General features: G+C 33.8%; 1 protein-coding gene across 2 annotated transcripts in view; it reads right to left on the bottom strand.

Moving 5' to 3' along the window:
• Positions 1 to 438: 438 nt before the first annotated feature.
• Positions 439 to 18,772, bottom strand: part of AP3B1 (adaptor related protein complex 3 subunit beta 1) — a 168,677-nt gene continuing 150,343 nt past the window's right edge. For both annotated transcript variants that reach the window (XM_084305457.1, XM_084305458.1), the window contains exons 26-27: positions 14,073 to 14,211; positions 439 to 1,201 (exon numbers count right to left, since the gene is read on the bottom strand). In XM_084305457.1, the coding sequence (XP_084161583.1) occupies positions 1,048 to 1,201; positions 14,073 to 14,211 (293 nt within the window). In that variant the 3' untranslated portion in view covers positions 439 to 1,047. The remainder of the gene's footprint in view (positions 1,202 to 14,072; positions 14,212 to 18,772) is intronic.

The raw sequence follows: 18,772 nt of genomic DNA, 5'->3' as shown, positions 1-18,772 counted from the left end.
CCAAGGTGGCACAGCTGTTGGACTTCCTAGCTCAGTAGATATGGTTATGAATTTCTCTTTGCCTCAAGCCCTGGTTTATGCAAAGGTGGGAGACATTAGCTTAGGTATACAATAACAATTTCAAGCAAAGAATTTGAATGATTTATGAAGCTAGGTGACAGTACTTACCAAAATAGTCTCTTCAGTCAGTATTTTATGAATAGGCCAACTTGAAAATAGAGAATTATGGGTTTTGTTCATTAACAAAAATATGACTGCATATTAGAAAATTAAAATCGGAGCACAAACACTGTCTACTTTCACAAAAGCAATTTCTTAATGCATATGTGGCATTCAATCTTGTATTTACTTTAAATTGACCAGTTATATACATTACTGACAATCATTATTGGTTCTCTACCAAAGAAAACAGATATCAACTTTCTGCTCATAGCACTACTTTATTGGCACATTAACAAAATATTTGTGAAAATGACATTAAGTGGGAACAACATTCTTACTACATCAGTTCAGGGTTACAATGATTTTCAGGAAGCAAACACAATTTTGTTGTACTTATTGTGCAGTTACACTTACACAATCAAACTTCTCAGAACCACAAACATAGTTTACACAACCAAACTTCTCAGAACCACAAACATAGTTGCTGTGTATGTTGCTGCAACCTATCTGCCATTTTAACACAGTTTTCCAGCAGTGTGATTTCCCTTGAAATTTATAATCCAGTATCTGTCTACTACAGTGGGGAAAAGGAAAATGGGATCAGAGAGGGAAGTACTAGGATAGAACAAACAGGAAATACATTTAAGAATGCAGATAACTGACAGTAAAATGTATGTTCTTTGGTTAGCAAGCAGAAAAAAAGGAGAGGACTTGCATACATGATAGATACACACTAGCATTCTAAAGCAGAAGACAAGAATGTCAAGAGTGTATTCTTCCCCCCACTGCCAGATGGAAGGGCTATTATTATAAATGAAAGGCAGCAGTAGTGGATGCCAGGCACTTTTGTTGTGTGCCAGATTCTGAAGTCCAGATGTAAGCAGGTTACCCTTGGGACAGGACAGGCTTCAGCTCCCGCAGCAGAACAGAACCAATCACGGTTTTCTCTGTGTTTATGATGAGCTGTGCTGTAGAGCTCTCCTTCAGCTCCACTGTGACTAGCATCAGTGACCCACTGTGCACAGTCTTAGCTGCAAACCTAGAGGGAAAAGAAAAGTAAAAAAAATAAAGAGAATTGCTGAGAACCTTCAGGTCATAGACTACTATTACTTCTTTCTGCAAAAGTTAAATGAGCTTATCTATTAACAAAATGCCTCCAATTTCATTAAGCAATTTCAGGGGATAAACCATGAAGACTCAATTCTGCAGAAAATTTCTTCATCATTGTGCAAATATTTTAGTATTTAAGGACAGAAAGGGATTGTGCAAAGCCCTCTATTTAATAAATCAAATAATAAAATATACTTAAATCAAAATATTATTTTAATTCCAATTCTTCAGTTCCTGTACAATACTCAGGAGGTATTTTAGTGTACATGAGCAACCTAAATTCAATGGAGATTTCCATGGAAAAATATCATTTGGTGCCCCAAAGAAAATACAACAGCAGTAAATGTGAGAAAACACTTCCGAAAAGCCAAACGGTTGTACTTTCAGAAAAGTACATTCCTCCTGCTTTCTCAGGAATTAATCCAGGCTAAAAATACTCGAACATCCAACATGATCCTTTCAAGTGATGGCAACAGCAAGACAGCAAATCACTGCATCTGTGAATGCATTTCATCTCCAGAATATTTAATCATAAAAATGTGGTCAATGTTTCTAAATATTTTATGACTAGAAGTCATACAAAGCAAACTGAAAAAAATCCAGATAAAAGTTAGAACTAATGCACCATTACTAAATTCCAAGACATGAAGAACCCACTAATTACATGGAATTAAAAGCAAAACTAGCCTTTTAAGCACTACAATTGACTGAAAAGCCATTTTAGGCACAATGAACTTCTGTCAATCCTGTTAATTCATTCTGCATGCACAGCCAGGCCCAAGAGACGGGATGGAAGAGGATGGCAACAGCCTCGTCCTCCACATCCCGCAAGGAGCACGCCATGCTTTTCTGCTTTTCGTTGTTGTTGGTGGTGGTTACTTGACAACAACCAAGTTTCTGCACATGGGCTTTTGAAAACGCTAACAAGTGCGGAGCAGGTCCGCGACCCAGCCTGACCCCACTTTGTGGGGCCAATCTCCTCTCCTCCTGCTGAAGGACACGTGTCTGAACCGGAGCCATCTGCCTCAATTTGCGCAACATCTTCAGCCACAAAAGGACCCAGTTAGCCCTGACAACAGCGCACAATGCAGAAAAATAAAACTGCTGGGCTGACAGCACGATGTCGGCTATTCAAGAGCAAACCAACTGGTCAGTGTCTCATGTCTGACAATTAGCACGGGCCTCGCAAAGCGCCTGCCCGGGCCCTTAGGGATCTGTTTAATTACCATCAACATAAAGGAGGGAGTTTATCAGGAGATACTCAAAAAACTTCACTCCAGACTTAATTAAAATATTAGCCACTTAAGCAGGAAGCAGGTTCTCTTTAAACGAGATGTAATTTCTGTCTTTTTTTCTTTTTAAACTAAGCATATCAAAATCTCATAACACATTATACTAATTAAGGAAACATGGGGCACTTCTCTAATGTCACCCATCACAGGTCAATCTATTTCTTTTGTCCGGATTATAGATACATTCAAAGACCTCTCTCTTTAATAGGAGATTCTGAAACGACATCACTGCTATAAAAATTAACTACTTAGCTAGTTATATCAATGATTTTGTCTACTTGCACTGCAATGTAAAAGATCACTATTTCTCTTGTTGATTTTGACAGGGGGATAATTATATAAACAATAGTCTTATTAGTCACTTTATTTACTTAACAGTTGTGTCTTGGGGCAACACAGAAGCAGATTATGTCTAAGTATGCACATAAAAAGGTTGGTAGTTGGCACTCCTGCTGTGTTTCATAGCCTTGAGGCTTGATTTTACCCTCTTTTATTAAAACCTGAAAGTGATACGAAGTCAGTGTTCTGTGAAACCCAGGGAAGCCCAAAGCACCAGAGATGAGTTTTGTGCAGATATTTTCACAAGTCTATTTGCCAAATCTGATAGGTGATCAATATTGCTTTTCCATACCTCTAAAAAGAACACGTAATTAATGTGAGTTTTTATGTCCCTTGAAAAGCATAAAGGGTCTGATATTTGGCTAATTCTACACAAAGTGTTAGTACACATAATTGGTTTGTATCAGTGGTCAGCGATCTGGAGTCGCTTAGGGAAAAAAAACTGGAACAGAACGAGACAACTTCTGTTCACCATTGAAAAGGGTGTACAGAAGAACCATGACAGAATATGTTTACCACTGCTTTTGAACTTTGGAAACTGAAATCTGTTCCTTAAAATGAGGAAGAAGTTTCTAAAAACAGTTATAACACAAACTGGTTTATTCAATTGTTGAAACTGAACACAGTTATTAAAAGATGAATCTGTTGACTTCTGGTGACAAGACTTGATCAGTAAAACTGATTTGCTAGTTATTTAGATGTTTTAAAAATGCTGTCATTGAGTAATTTGAGTAGTATCTGATTTTTAGACGATGTACACATTAATGCATCATATATGTTTGCTGTTATTATGAGCCTATGTAAATTTTACAGTACATGTATTCTCCTCTAAATAGTTAAACCAGAAAGCCATTAAAAATCTTTCAGCAGCAAAAATTAATCACTCTCTACAGTAGGTATTTATTCTTTGTGAGAAGCTGTGGAACAGCTTTTATGTTTCCCATGAGGTCAGTAATTATTTTCACTTTTTCTGAAAGTTGATACTGTCTTAAAAGTAGGACTTTGAATCCAAATATTTGAAAAGAAGATATTATAAACAATCAGACTTCATAATCTCACTCAAACCTAGGAACTGCATCGTCAAACATTCAAATCTAACTTATAAATTGGTTGTTATTAAGTCCAAAATAGAAAATTTGTTCCTTGGGCAACTTGTGGCATAAAACATTATAGTATCAGCTTGGTTCTGTTGCAACAAAGAATGAAGCATTGAGTATGAAAAAACAAACAAACAAAAAACAACCAAACAAGCTAAATGAGAGAACCATTCAGAAAACAGAAACAAATATTTTCTAATAGTTTTAAGATGGCTGTTTCTGTTATAGTGCAGTTATTTGCTAGGTTTCTTTATAATATTACTTCTGAAACTGCTTTTGCATCATTAAAAATATCCAGAAAGATTTGCAGGTGTGAACATTTTCCACACTAAAAAAAAATCAAGACAGAGTAGAAACATGAGAATGTGAGATATATTTGCATATTCTAATTTTTTTCAAATATATATTTTTAAGAAGAACACTAAATATTCTGAGGCTATGTGACCTGGAAAAAGAGAGGAGGAGTTCACAAATTTACAGAAATATAGTATCTGTAAGTAGGTAAGAAAATATGTATTAAGAATCAAATTCTAAATCAACATCAGTAAAGCACTGGCATATTTTTAGAAAGCCATTCAGTCTTTCAATAGTTAAAAATCAAATACATTCTTGGTCATGAAATATGATTTTTTAATGGCCGTCATGTAAAAATACCTTATTTGTTGTTAGTTTGAATTCCTAATAAAGGGGAAAAAAACAGACTATCAGGTATTACTATGTGACAGCATTTGGCAAACACTGGCTTTGTAGTAATTACTGACCTAACTACAGACTAGCAGTTATTTTCCTTTTATTTGTAGGCAGAAGATAGCTGCAATATGCAGGAAAGGCATTTTTATTTGAAAGGATTTTGAAAATTCCAAGCCAGAGAATAGAGTAACAAAGTAACTCACTCTGAAAATATGTTTTTAAAAATTCAACATTTTAAAAAGTGAATTTACAGTTCAACACTATCGGGACATTTGTTTACAGCAGAGCAGGGCTTGTGACACATAATTCAATGGCACTAAAACACATGCTCTCTCTTGTCGGGCACTCTTCTTCATCTTTGATTCTTCCATTTAAGCTAAATTTTCTTCTTTTTCAGTTCTATTGCTTACCAGAAACAGTGACAATGGCACACAGAGTCTAAAACTTTCTTTTTTTTTTTTTTAAATCTTGCACATTAAGCCTTCAATTACTGCCTGCTGAAGCAGACAGAATCCTATTAGTAAGAAAGACGATCACAAGATACAATGCCCTGCCCTAGCTGTAGACAAATGATTATTCCAAAGTTCACAAATGTGTAATCAAGTTATGCAATGAATATATTCAAAGGATAAAAATACGACTGCGAATTAATCTCCAATTTGTAAATAGAAGAATGAAGAACTATGAAGTACATTCCAGTGTATCACATGGAAAAAGAAAAGTCGTTTCAGTACTCTGAATATTTACCTCACTCTGACAAAGTCTCCCTATAATTTTGACTCTGTAATGAGCACTTAATCTCAAAATTGGGTATGTTACTAATTATGTGTCCTGGTTCTATGAATAAGCCTTAGAACATGAAAAAAGAAAGTATTTGGAATAGCATTAATATGAATTAATTCTGACTTGAGGATACAGTAAGCATAATGAAACAAAGCAGAAACATTAAAAAAAAAAAAGAGAGAGAAAAGAAACACCTTTTTCTTAACCTAGTGAATTTAACCTCTCAGAAAAAAACTTTTTTAACACTGACTGGTTATTAGACATGGAAATTAATTAATATTTGTATTAAAAATCATATAAAGATACTTTGAGATGTTTTCTTTTTCAAGACCATTTCAATCTATTTTAACATTTTTCTTAAGATAAATTGTTCAAAATACCTAATTCATTACTACAATTTAGCTTATTTTCAATATTAACAATTTTGAGGTTTAACGAAATTGCAAAATTGTACAAATAAGTTCAAGTATGTATTAAAAAAAATATTAAAATTTTATTTCTAAAGTAGATTTTGAGTTTGTCTTCAGTTACCAGTGAGCAGTTGCACTGTATTCCGAACAAAAATGCATGAATGCAAATGAGTCCTCAGAACTTACTGTCCAGTACATAGCAGTACTCCGCATGTTCAAAAAGATGCTGCATGAACTTACCTTCACAAAAATTTCCTTTAAGTTCAAAAGCTTCAGCATTATTATACAGAGGTACTTATATCTCCTTCCCAAAACTTCAATAAGCTAAAAACTTGAATCATGTTTGCTCCTCACCTAGAAAACTATAATTGTGATAACCGATTTTTTTGGTTTTCTCATCTATTCTGTTTGCTTTATTTTTCTTAAATAATCAGGAGTTTAATATGGTAAGTATTAAAATTAAATCCAGTCCCTCTTTAAAACAGGCTATAAATTTTCATTTGCAAAAAATTTATTTAATTCCAAGAAAGTACTTCACCTTACAGAAATACATTAAAATATTAAACCTGCTCAGAGATTTTTCAAATCAAATATATACTCTTCTTCAGCTAGTTTAAGTGTTAAATGTTTTTTGTTTAACCAACTGACTCAGAAGGTTCCTGTTTGTTGCTCAAAGAAAATGCTGCACATATTTTTCACTTTACAGCATTCTGATACAAAAGCAGTGCTGTCCTCTAGTGGACAGCAGACAAGCAAGGCTATAACCATCTATTCTGATTAACCTTGTATCCAAAATAACTCACTCATATAATTTTAATATTAAGCTCAAATTTGATTTCTTAAAGTTATTTTTAAATCTTGCAATCCCCATGCAAGCTCCTTAGATATAGTAAAATATTTTAAATATTAAATGCCTTTAAATATTAAATGATGGTGCTGTAAAAAGACATTCTCTTGATCAAGTATCTTGTACCAGTTAATCAGCATCTTCATATGCTAATAATACATGAAAATAGTATTAGTACATGCAGAGCCCATTTGTAAACAGTGAGGAAATTCCAGATTTTGGGACATTAGGATTTGATTGAGAAATATATAATAGAAACTACTGAATGAGTATTTAAAACTTCTAGTTTTCTTTTTATTTGGAATAAAAATATTTACCAAACAATAGTGACTAATAGAAAAAGTTTCAGCACAGGCTGACAAAAAAAAAAAAGGTAAATGGTTAGTTAGCCTACCGGGGTCACTAAGAGACCCAACATTTATTTATTTATTTTAAATCTAGGATTCTACAATTAAGTAAGAAAATGTTAGGAACTTACAGCTCCTGGCAAAAAGGAGGGCTAAAATACCAGTGGACAGGCAAATACCATTCCACCTAGAATTCTGTCACCTGCAGGTAAAGGCTAATAGAGAAACTCTTTTGCTTAGGGCATCTAGCCTTTTAATTAATTCTTACTAGAGAAGTTAGGAAGCAAAATCAAGGCTGCATGTCTGTTACAAGTTTATTTACTTGGCTACCCATTGCAGCTCTCTTGAAGAGTAAAAAAAGACGACTGGCCCAACAGCTAAAAAACCATGGAAGCAGAACAGTCCACATAACTGCTTCAAAGGAGCTACTGCCAGAGGTAGATTTCACTTCATTTGTGCTCTCAGACAAGCCAATTACTTAGTAAAAAATCTTAGAAAAAATTTTCTGTGTGCACACAGAGCAGAAAAGGTCTTTAAAAAAGACTTACTGGATTTATACGACGTATTTGTCAACTACTGAGACCACATTTCTCTCCATATGGAGATCCAAATATATATACACAGTAGCTGAGAAATACTGAGATTGCTTATATGTTATAAATATATGATGTATTATATACATTTTAAACATGTAATCTCATTATACTGAGATTGTTAATTGGAGATAGTATATCAATGATAAAGAATTTATACATGTAATTCTCATTAATTTCTATGCTATGTTCATACTTCAATAAATGTGTGACTGTCCTTCCTTTCTGACATATTGGAAATGACTACAGTTTTTAGTTATGGTAAGCTGATGGGGCCTGATCACCAGCTTTCTGTGACCTCTTCCGATTTAGTATAAACTGGAAGATGACACACACAAAGCTTTTCCAAGTGAACTCCTTCAAAGCAGGAGTTTGTTCAATACATACGTACCTACATACATGCACAGTCACACACCTTTTCTCCCCAAATTAAGTGCTGTTGGATTAAAGAGATGTGGGGAGGATAACATTACTAAGCATGCCATTCTCTGATAATCAAAATTGTCTGTAAACAAAACCCTCTTTCCTTTGAGAATCAGTCTGCCAATATAACATAAATGGGACATGACAGGTTGCAAAATGATAAAAAGGGGTGAATTCCATCAGACTGTCAGGCTGATGCATGGGGTGGGGAATAAAGGCTACTGCAAAACAAGTGTTGATCCTTGGTTTTCTTCTTCTTTTTTTTTTTTTTAATTTTTTTTTTTAAAGCATTTCATGCAAGTTTCGATACTGTGTCTAGTTGCTTTTATGTTCTTCAGGTTTTTGATGCCTATCCACTGCAATGTGCTCTCACTGTCATGTTACATGATTTCCACAGCATGTTTTTGATTTAGCTAAAATAATGCAAGCCTCCAAAAGACAGGTAGAAAACATTTAACATCCTGTTAAATACTTACTTATCCACAAAACGACATAAGTCATGAGTATGTTGAATGATGTATTACACAAAGCAAGCTCTGAACAAACTGATGTATCTGTATGGAGAAGTCAAATGTCATTAACAATTACAGATGCCTGAAGCAGCGTAGTCATTGCATGCAATGCTGTACTTCAGCTAGCTAGACCTGCCCCAGCAATGAACAGAAGTACCATTTTTTGGGCTTTTTGTTTAAAAGCTACCTTGTTTGCTGTTAACTCAGGTGCCTATGACACATGCTAAGAGACAGATACATCCTCCATCTGAAAGTTCTGGTGATCCATCAAAAGAAAATACTGCTTTGAGAATGACTACTTTAATAGAGTGTATTACACTCACTATTGCAAAAATTGAAAACGGCTGCCCAGAAGCAGATTAAGGCTTCAGTGTGGAAAAGAACAAAACTGAGTCTTGATTTTCTCCAGAAACTCACATCGCCCCATGTTGGGTTGTTGAAATTAGAGACTTGACTATCTCAAATTATATGACTGAAGGTAATGCTGTCATGTTTCTCTATAAGTGCTGGCCAGTGGTTAAGGCCATGACTGGCTGAATAGAGGTAAGTAGATTACAGTATGATCACTTTTTAACCCAACTATTTACTGTTTCCTAATTGTTGATTCCCTCCAAAATCCAACAACAGCACCAGACTAGTTCAATGGATTATTAAACTTGTTGAGGTTAAATAAAATCTGTTCTTCATATCCATTCTGATGGGTTCAGACTTCTGTCTCACTGACTGATTAGGCAGTGTGCAAGTAAACTCTTAAATAATGAAAACTGTGGAAAAGATGCTCTACACTTTATCATTTTGCAGAGCCATGGTCACTGAGGGAAATAATATTACTTTATTCATACTGTTTAAAAAATGCTTCAGAGAGTGAAAGGTGGAGAGATAATTCAAGAAGACCCTAATTACCATCCCTTTAAACATATATTCTGACATCAATAGAATCACACAAGCATAAACCAAAGTGGAAGAGTAAAGAAGTAAGTCCAGTTTGTGATCCCACCTCTGAAAGGATGTTTCTGGTAAATTCTAATGCAAATGACTCCAAAGTTTTTGCGCGATATTTTGGAGGCAGTGGAAACATTATCTGTATTTCCATTATTTCCTTTCTAAGTCAAATTACCCTGAGATATCTTTCACTCATCTAAAAGCCTTTATGTAAGACTGTATTTTGACACTTTCAAGAGAGTCATAAGACCATTCAAATCCTTCTTATAACAAGTAAAGTTTGCAACTCATTTTCTCAACCATTGTCTGTTGCCTTCTGCTACATTCAAATTGAAGAAAATGAGAATTACCTATTCTGGTGGGAGGTTATGGAGCTGAAAATAAAGAAAGAAGAAAGAGACACAGCTTCTAGAATATTCATCTCAGAGCAAGTAAGCAACAGATTTTGAAAATAACACTAGCATTAAGGATGTTTCTGGATAGATAATGCTCATGTTGGTTGAAAAAAATACTGAAAATCTTGAGTTCAGTAGTGTCTTTGTCTTATCACATTTTGAAATAGAAGAGAACATTCTAGAATTTATATTTTATATATAAAGCAATGAGTACAACTACAAAAGCAACTATTGTACAACTAGAGACAGGGAATTGAAGGCATGATTCAAAGACCAATCAACTTTGAGAGAATAAATACCCTCTATTTTGTATCCTCTTGTCTTGAAGATGCAAAAATTCCTGTCAGACAGCAGATATATTTCAACTTAAATGTGCTTGTTGGTCCTTAAATGTGGCTATTTGGACTGATTTCTCTGTAGGAAAAAACATACTTTTCTTTCAGTGTCTTTGCTTGTAGATACTCCAGTGGTGTCCACAGACATGGTATTAATTGCAAGGCAGAAGCCTGGGACTTTTCCTAATTCTTTTTAAAATGATTTGGTCAACATCTATATGCTCTTCAACCTGTTTACACTCTTCATCTCTTAAAATATTTTCTTAGAACCCAGAAAGGGCTCTAAGATTTCTGCAACAATCAGGCTTGTGAAATATTTTAAGAAAAACAATGCACACTGTTTTTGGTGAAGTTTTCAAATTCTGGGAGACATTGTATTTCCTGCTCTCAAAAAAAAATGTCTTTAAATTCATTTCACGTTTTTGCTTTTAGTAGAGGTCTTACAACTGAAATAGTACTTCCCCTTGACAACAAAAGCAAGAGAGGTCAATATACAAGATAGTCAAATCCTGTGAAGAGCATAAACATGTACTTTATGCAGCCTTGCAAGGCAGAGAGACCTAATAGCTTGTATAAAGCTACCTAATTTTAGGTGCAGATTACTATACTTAAGCAAGTAAAATAGCACAGCAAATTTATTTTGCAAAAATATGAGTACAAATCTGCAGATTTGTGTTCTGATATTTATTGTGTTTAGATTTTTTTTTTCAGGTATCCCTTAAAATAAATAAAACAGGTCAGAAAATAAAGTCTAAAATATAATCAACTGTATCATCTGGCATTTTGTTCTATACTTACTATCAGTTTAATTAGTATTTCATGTAATTATAAAAAATCAGCAACCATATGTTAAAAAGAGCAAAAATGCATGTAAAAAGTGTTGCTATACTGTGATATGGACTGACATATAGCTGATATATTTGACAAGTTTACATTTACTTCATTTTTCACTGGTGATTGCATGCTATTCCATTGATATTTGTTGCAAGTATTTGTTTTCAGACCTTCAGAGTAGTTGCCTTAGTGATTTTATGTGGTGCAAAATGCAGTCCTAAATAGGGTTATCAATTTAAAAAGAAGTAATTTGGTCCCACCAACATGACAACATCTTCGTCATGAGTGCAAATATTCTCAGACTGAAAAAAAAACACAAGTAACATGTGCCTGTTCATACTCATTAGATAAGCTTGTATTCTACTATACTATTGCATTTTGAATGAGTATATTTCACTACCAGACAATATATATTTCTTGCCATTAGCAGTCATTCAGTAATACTCTAGTTGGGAATGACCAACCGAGAGGTTAATGCAATTCAGACTGCAAAGTGCAGAACAACAATGTCTGTTTAAAAATAGTACTGCTTTTCCCGTGTACTAAGCACTTCCAAGAAGTTGAACTCAACTAGTCCTCACAGAATGGCATGATGAGCTGAAACAAGTTCTTGTATGTAATTTTTTTCTTCCCAAATACCACTTGCAATAAAACAAACAGGAAAAATCACAATACTATTGAAGAAGAAAAAAAATATTTCATGATATTTTCATCAAATTAATTACTCCTTTGTCAAGGTAAAAGCTGAATGTTTATTTTACCATCTTGAAATGGTGCATGTTTTATTTAAATAAAACATCTTGAACTTCTTACATCCACAATATTTTGCAAGAATAGATTCAATTTTTGTTAACTGTAATGACAGAGTTGATTTAACCCAAATATATCTATACATTTTATAGGTATGTATAAAAATATTTTAGTTATTTGTTTTAGAGATTTTAAAGTATTCATTAACTATGAATAATAATACCTATAAAAAATAATCTATCTCAAATTTTCATTTATCTAAGTCTGGGATTCTTTAATGATAACAGCAGCATTTAAAGATGACCAAGCAGGTTCATCACAGTATCAATTAGTTAATGTTCCCATTCCTGACCTCAGTTAAAAAAAAAAAAAAAAAAAAAAAGCAAATGAAAACTACATAGTATCTGTGAACTCCACAGCAAAGTAAATGATGGACTGTTTTCTAAATACCCCTTACTTCTGGGAAGTTCTGGTAAGGTTCTGGTTATGTTGTTACAACTCTTCTTTTCCTGCTGGACATTATAAACACAAACCATTCTGCAACTACTATAGCAAAAAAAAACCACTTTCAGCCCCGATTTCAAGATGCTCTAAAGTGTTCTGAATACTTTACTTCAGACCTAACAGAACATGCCTTCAACCACTGTCTCTGAAGGAGCACACTCAACAGCAAGTACATATTCAATTTAGTTACTGTTGGTTATAGACTCTCTTTCATGAAAAACTTCCTCCTTTTTAAGGAAGTGCAAGAGAAAGTAAGATCGAATTAGAAACTTGTGGACAAACAGAAAACCCGTGGCTGAGTTAGGAACTAAGCTATTATTTTAGGTAGCCTTTTTGAGGCTACCTTTTTTGTCAGAAGACAATCCATCCCTATGTACTAAGTCTCATGTGATGGATAGGGTAAAGGTGAAGAACACCTACATAACATAGACACTTTAGTCTCTCTTGATTGACACTCTCACCTAGTCTTTGAATTGATGTTGAGAACGCAGGCTGTATAGATCCCTCAGGGACGCAACAAATGAGGACTCTTTCACGGAGGAGCAGGTGTCAATAGTGACAATCATTTCAGTGCAATCGCACTAGCTGTACCGTGTTTTTATGGTGAAACAGAATTTTATCATTGACCATATCAAATACATAGGAAAATCCAGCTGGGTTAATGTTAATGCAATGCAATACGAATGCCCAGTGATGCAAAAAAGACTAAATCCAAAGAAGAGAAATAATCAGGTTATTAGTCCTGTGTAGGTTACATGACTCTCACCATTCCAAAGAGCCATCTCAGTCAGCAAAATTTCAAAGAAAAAGATTGTTTTTTGCTTTAAGAGGAGATGCTTTGCTTTTACTTAAACAGCAAAATTTGGGAGGCAAAGTTAACAGCTTCCAGTAATGTGCTGCTCTTGTTATATGTCTACTCAGTTTTCCATACACAGCACTTTTTCTGTTTGCTCTTGTAACAAGTGAGAAGCCATACAGATTCATTAGACTAAATATTTCCAGTCAACCACATTAAAATCTGTGATTAACCAATAGCCACATTTATTTAGCTTATGTTCTGTACCACAGCTTTTGGATGGAATGGATTGATCAACAAGTAACATCAGAAATTAGACAGGTCCAATGGCTTTCTTGGCTGATGAAAATTACTGGTTTTCCTTGCACATATACAGGAAGGAGAAGAAAATATTCAATGTAATGTTCATCCTACATTTTAAAAGATCTTCATCTAATTAAAAATAAGATAATCATGTCCTAGGTGTACATAGCTGGATACCATAGATTAAAAAAAATATATAAATGTGGAAAAAACAAGCTTCTTATCACAGATGATAAATCCAGATAATGACTTATTTTCAGAAATAGAAACAAAAGTCAGAAAAACATGTAGATGCTCCTTAAAGTACATTGCTTTAAAAAGGCTATCTTTTCTCTTTGAAACGAAAGTAGGAAACAGAGAATACCCCAAACTGTGTCCAGTAAGGTCTAGATATTTGATGTACTATACATAGACAAATAAAGAACAAAAAATACTCTGGTTAATAATACCTAGTCAGGATTCTATGTCACAGTCCAAGGTGCATACCTTATCTGTTAATGATGTAGATAATAAATTTTTCTCTAATATTATAAAAATGTTGATGAATTTAAAACCAACTAAAATTCATATTAAAAGATGAACCCCCTATAAATGACATGCATTCTTACCTGTGTATGTTGTCTTGACCAGAAGGGACTACACCCAGGTTTGCTGCCTTCACTACTTTCTCAATTATTACAGGACTAGTAGAGTTCTGTGGAGCAACAGCTATGGTAGCAGATGTCTCATTCATTCCTGTCAGCATCCCTGAAACATTAAGTATTTCATTATAAATTCTTTTTATTTGTTTGCTTATTATGCTTAAAACCAAAATAAGAGATTTCTCAACATGAAAAAAATGCACCTTCATTACAAGTTAAATCATACGTTGAGAAACAATTTTATAAGAAATTACATAATTACATCAGCTTAATATATTATTTTCAAGGCCCTGTTACTAGAAATAAATTACTAATAACTGGACAATGATATGTGTGATACTAATGCAACTGTGAAATCAGGATGGTTGTTCTTAAAAATAATAACTTAAAAGAAGAATGTAAACACAGAAATGAAATATAAAGTAAGATAGATTTGGAAATTCCAGTTTATGTAAGATCATATACAAAGATACCTTCTAATCTTTCAATCATAAAACCATAGTACTTAATTATAATTTGAAATCCAATTGCTAGAAGTAAACTTGAAATTCAGATAGTCATCAGATCAATTTAGTTCCTGAGGACAAAGTCATCACATTAGAAACTGGGAAATTCAGTTAGTATCCACCTCTTTAAAATGTCATGATAAACTTTTTGATTAAAATAATTTGAATATCAGTATAAAATAGAACTGAAATATCGAGATTATATCTGAACACATGACAAAAAAAAAAAAAGAGTAAAGAAAATGTTCAAGGTCATTTTAACAAGCACAACAAAACAAAACACAAACCACTTTTCTCTCCTATCAAAATCCATTGTTTAGAAGAATAATTTGCAGGACACTTATGCTGATTAAAACCCAACAGTAACTACATCTTTGTATCATTGTGTGTGTATTTTTTTACATTATGAGCAGAAACTGAAAACACAAACAATGGAACACAGTACTTTTGGCAGATATATGAAGCATGTGAAATCCACAATAACATTAATAATGAAAACAATACAAAACTCTCAAAAGCCTAATATTTTAGGGCTGCACATGCAGTTCTAACCCGTAGCAAACAACATGAAGATGCTGAGTAGAGCAATTAAAAAAATAAATCCAACATTTTAATGCACCAGAATGTGCATTAGCTGCTGTCAGAAAATAAGAAATATCAAAGTAAAAATAGAACAGCTTATGAGTAAATAATGGGATATTTTTGAACATGATCTGCACTTGAAGAGAACAAAAATAAGCATGCAACTTCTATAAAAATCAGTTTTATCTTGGGAATAGTACATTCTGTTTCAAATTGTTTAACTTCACTATTAGGCAAAAGCTTTAAAAACTACGTACGCAGACTAAAACTGCTTTTAAGCAAAGCATGGGGACTGACATAACACTGCTGAGAGATGTGTGTACTCATTTAGGATTTAAACCTTCTCCATTAAGCTCTATTGAAGAGCAAATGCTGAATAAATGAATGCAACTATGTTTATGTTAAAAGCCTGTTTCCCGCAGCATGTAATTAAAGGAAATGTTGTACAAAGCCAGTACTTTTGTCAAGCTCCTGTAAATGGAAAGATGGATAGCACTCAGAGAAGTGAATGCATTGCTTCATATTTAACCTTAACACTCTTGTCATTAATGGTTTGTCTAACTTGTTCTATAAAAGACAAGGTACTGCTCCATTGAAGTAAAATTAAAAAAATCAACTAAACCATGCTTTTCAGAACAGAAGATTCATTATCGTCGACTAATGTATTGGCATAAAGCAAAGTAACATCCTATCAAGTAAGGCACACATTCAATCTGCCTTTCCACCCCCCTTTATTTTTAACTCATGCTGTTTTATTGTTATAGGCAATTTGTACCACTCAGCATGACAGTGTAAACTGAATCAAGATTAATTTACATGCAAAAGAACACTTAGGAGAGCAGCATGGTAAGCAAATGTATTGTCTCGATTGCTGAGGTGGAAAAGAACCTGGAAAGAAAAAAGGGTGCTCTAATTAAGGGGCATCAAATATGATTGCTCGTGGTAGTCAAGGGCCAGAAAATAGTAAATGTCCAACCATTTAAAGAATTAGCATCTTGCTTGTTAGGAAGACAAGTTGGATGCATAAATTTTAATAAAATTAAGTAAACAATTTGTTTACTCAATCAAGTTTCTTTTTTCCTTTTTCTTAAAATAAATACACTTAAACACTTTTTAAAAATAATTGACAAAATTATTTTAAAACATGTCCATAAGTAGGGGGGGAGGAAGTCCTTATAGTTGAAGTAGTTTTACTTGGCTCTTTTAAAAACATAATAAAAATTCTGAGTAATACCCTGCTGTAACAATCACACGCCACCTTTAATATTACATAGAACATCAAGATCTAAGGAAACTCAAGTCAGAGCATAGAACAGCAATTAATCTGGGTTAACTAATTGATACAATGAAATAACTGTACACATTTTTAATGGTAAAAGGAACTGAAATTGGAAAAGATATGTTAGCTACTGGATTAGTCCTATTCTTAAACAAGCCAAGGGTAGTTTTGCTATTGATATTAAAAAAATAAAAAATAAAAAATGGGTGAAAATCTGGATATAGAGTTCCCAACAGCACGCGTCTCACTTGTACCAAATTCCTGTTAAAGAATCCAGACTTATTCTTGAGGAAGTGATGTACAATAGGATATAAAATCCTGAGGCCTGAAGATCAGTAAAAATATTTAACCAGCGAGGTAAAAAGTAGTCTGTCAATATCATTCTTATCCACTGCTTCCAAATTGTCAATCTCAGCATTAACATTAACTTAGCAGCTGCCCTGCAGCATTACCTCACGGGAGGATTCCCCAGTTCAGAACTGGAGGAAAGGCAAGATGGTGTAAGCAAGGCTAACCATATCATGTGCAGCATGTGCATAAATACAGCTTTCAAGGTTTGCCGCTACCACTAGATAACCTCCTCAGCCATGAATATTCAATAACCTGTCTGTTTTCCTCTCTTTATGCCATCAGGAAGAAAATGGAAATACACAAATGTAACAGACAATGCAAAACAGCATAGTGTAATTGAGTAAAGATGTGAAGCAATGAATTGTCTTCTATGTATCAGTATAATACTGTGTATTTCTCTTTAGCATTCTTATTAGATTACACACACAATTTAGATGTAAAAATCCTTAAAACCCATACATATTCTCATTCTCCCCCAATATAGTCTTGCATTTCTAATATTCTCCTCACTCCTTCACTGTTTTTTACCTATTTGTTTTGGTTGCAAATAAAATAAGGCATCTCCAGGTACAAGACTTGTAACATCTTAAGTCCATAAAGGCAAGGAAAAAAAAACAAAAAAAGAAAAAAGGAGAAGCATGATAAGTGAAAAACAAGTTATATAAATCAGATTCATCTGGAGAATACAGACAAATGGAAGTTAAACACAAAATAGAATAATACATAGTAACTTCTAAACTGCCCCGCATTTATTACTGTAATTCAGATTTTTCATTTATCAAGAGCACATAGTAATTCTCTCCAAATACTAGCTGTTCCTAGATACCTGTAATAAATACTGAGGTAAAATTTGGAACTGAGACTTCTATTGCTAAAAATATTTTGAAACTGCTGATATTTATAACAACAAAGATGCAATAGAAAAGGGTTTTAAACCTGTGGTAAATTTGCTAGCATCAAGTCCTGCATCAAAGAAAGAATTCAGGAAGACAGAGAGAGCAATACAGAAATGCCAAGAGACCTTCATGGATTTACAAATACTTCATATAAACAAATTTTCAAATAGCTTTATTCAGAGTAGCCTTTCTGCTCTATTAAACATAGCAAACAGCTGCCAGATTTATTCAGACAAATAATCAACAACCATAGAAGTAAAATGGCAGAAGAAAAAGGAATTTTGGCAACAACTCCACAGAGGACCACAGCTATTCTCCAAGTACACTTCTTCTATGTGCTCGTGGTTCTGTATGGCCAGTCAGGAGGAAAAAAGCCCTCAGTCACAGCAAAACATGCAAAAGCTCTATTGAAATATCACAAAGCAAGCAAATATAAAAACATGGAGGAAGAAGCACAGTAACCTGCTTTCCTTTCACTACAACCTCAGCTACAAATTTTAGAAGGGAATAGTTTAAAATAAATGTGCCACAGCCTCATTCAATCACTCACCTTGGGTTGCTGAGCAGGTATAAAGCAGAGAGGCAGGCTTTAGCCAGCAAAGGGTAAGAACAGCAAATAAGTATCAATGGGTTAAGAAAACAAAGCACAATCCTAACTTTTCATTGCAACAGTAAGCTTAACTGAAAATGATACAAGCAATATTTAAACTACTTTCTTAATCATTCAAAAATACAAAAGCCAAGAACTGTTCAAAAGCAATAATTAATAATACATAGCATGACTCATTGGTGTTGTTGACTGCTTGATGGATATACTGAGTTTCTGAGCCTTACACAGCAATGAGATAGGATCCCATGGGTATATTCTCATCTCAATGTGAAGAGATTTACACATGTAAATCCCCATACATTGAGATAGATGAGTAAACACTATTACATTTGAATGCATCCAAAATGCAATAATTTATATTTTGAGATGTCCAAGAGCTACATTCAAATTAAGGGTAACAGCATGAATTGTTCCATTTAACAACAAGTCAAAGCTAACTACAG

Source organism: Netta rufina (assembly GCF_964035555.1).
Source record: "Netta rufina genome assembly, chromosome: Z".
Classification (NCBI taxonomy): Eukaryota; Metazoa; Chordata; class Aves; order Anseriformes; family Anatidae; genus Netta; species Netta rufina.
Note: the sequence above shows the minus strand (reverse complement) of the source record. Positions and strands in the feature narration are given on the sequence as shown.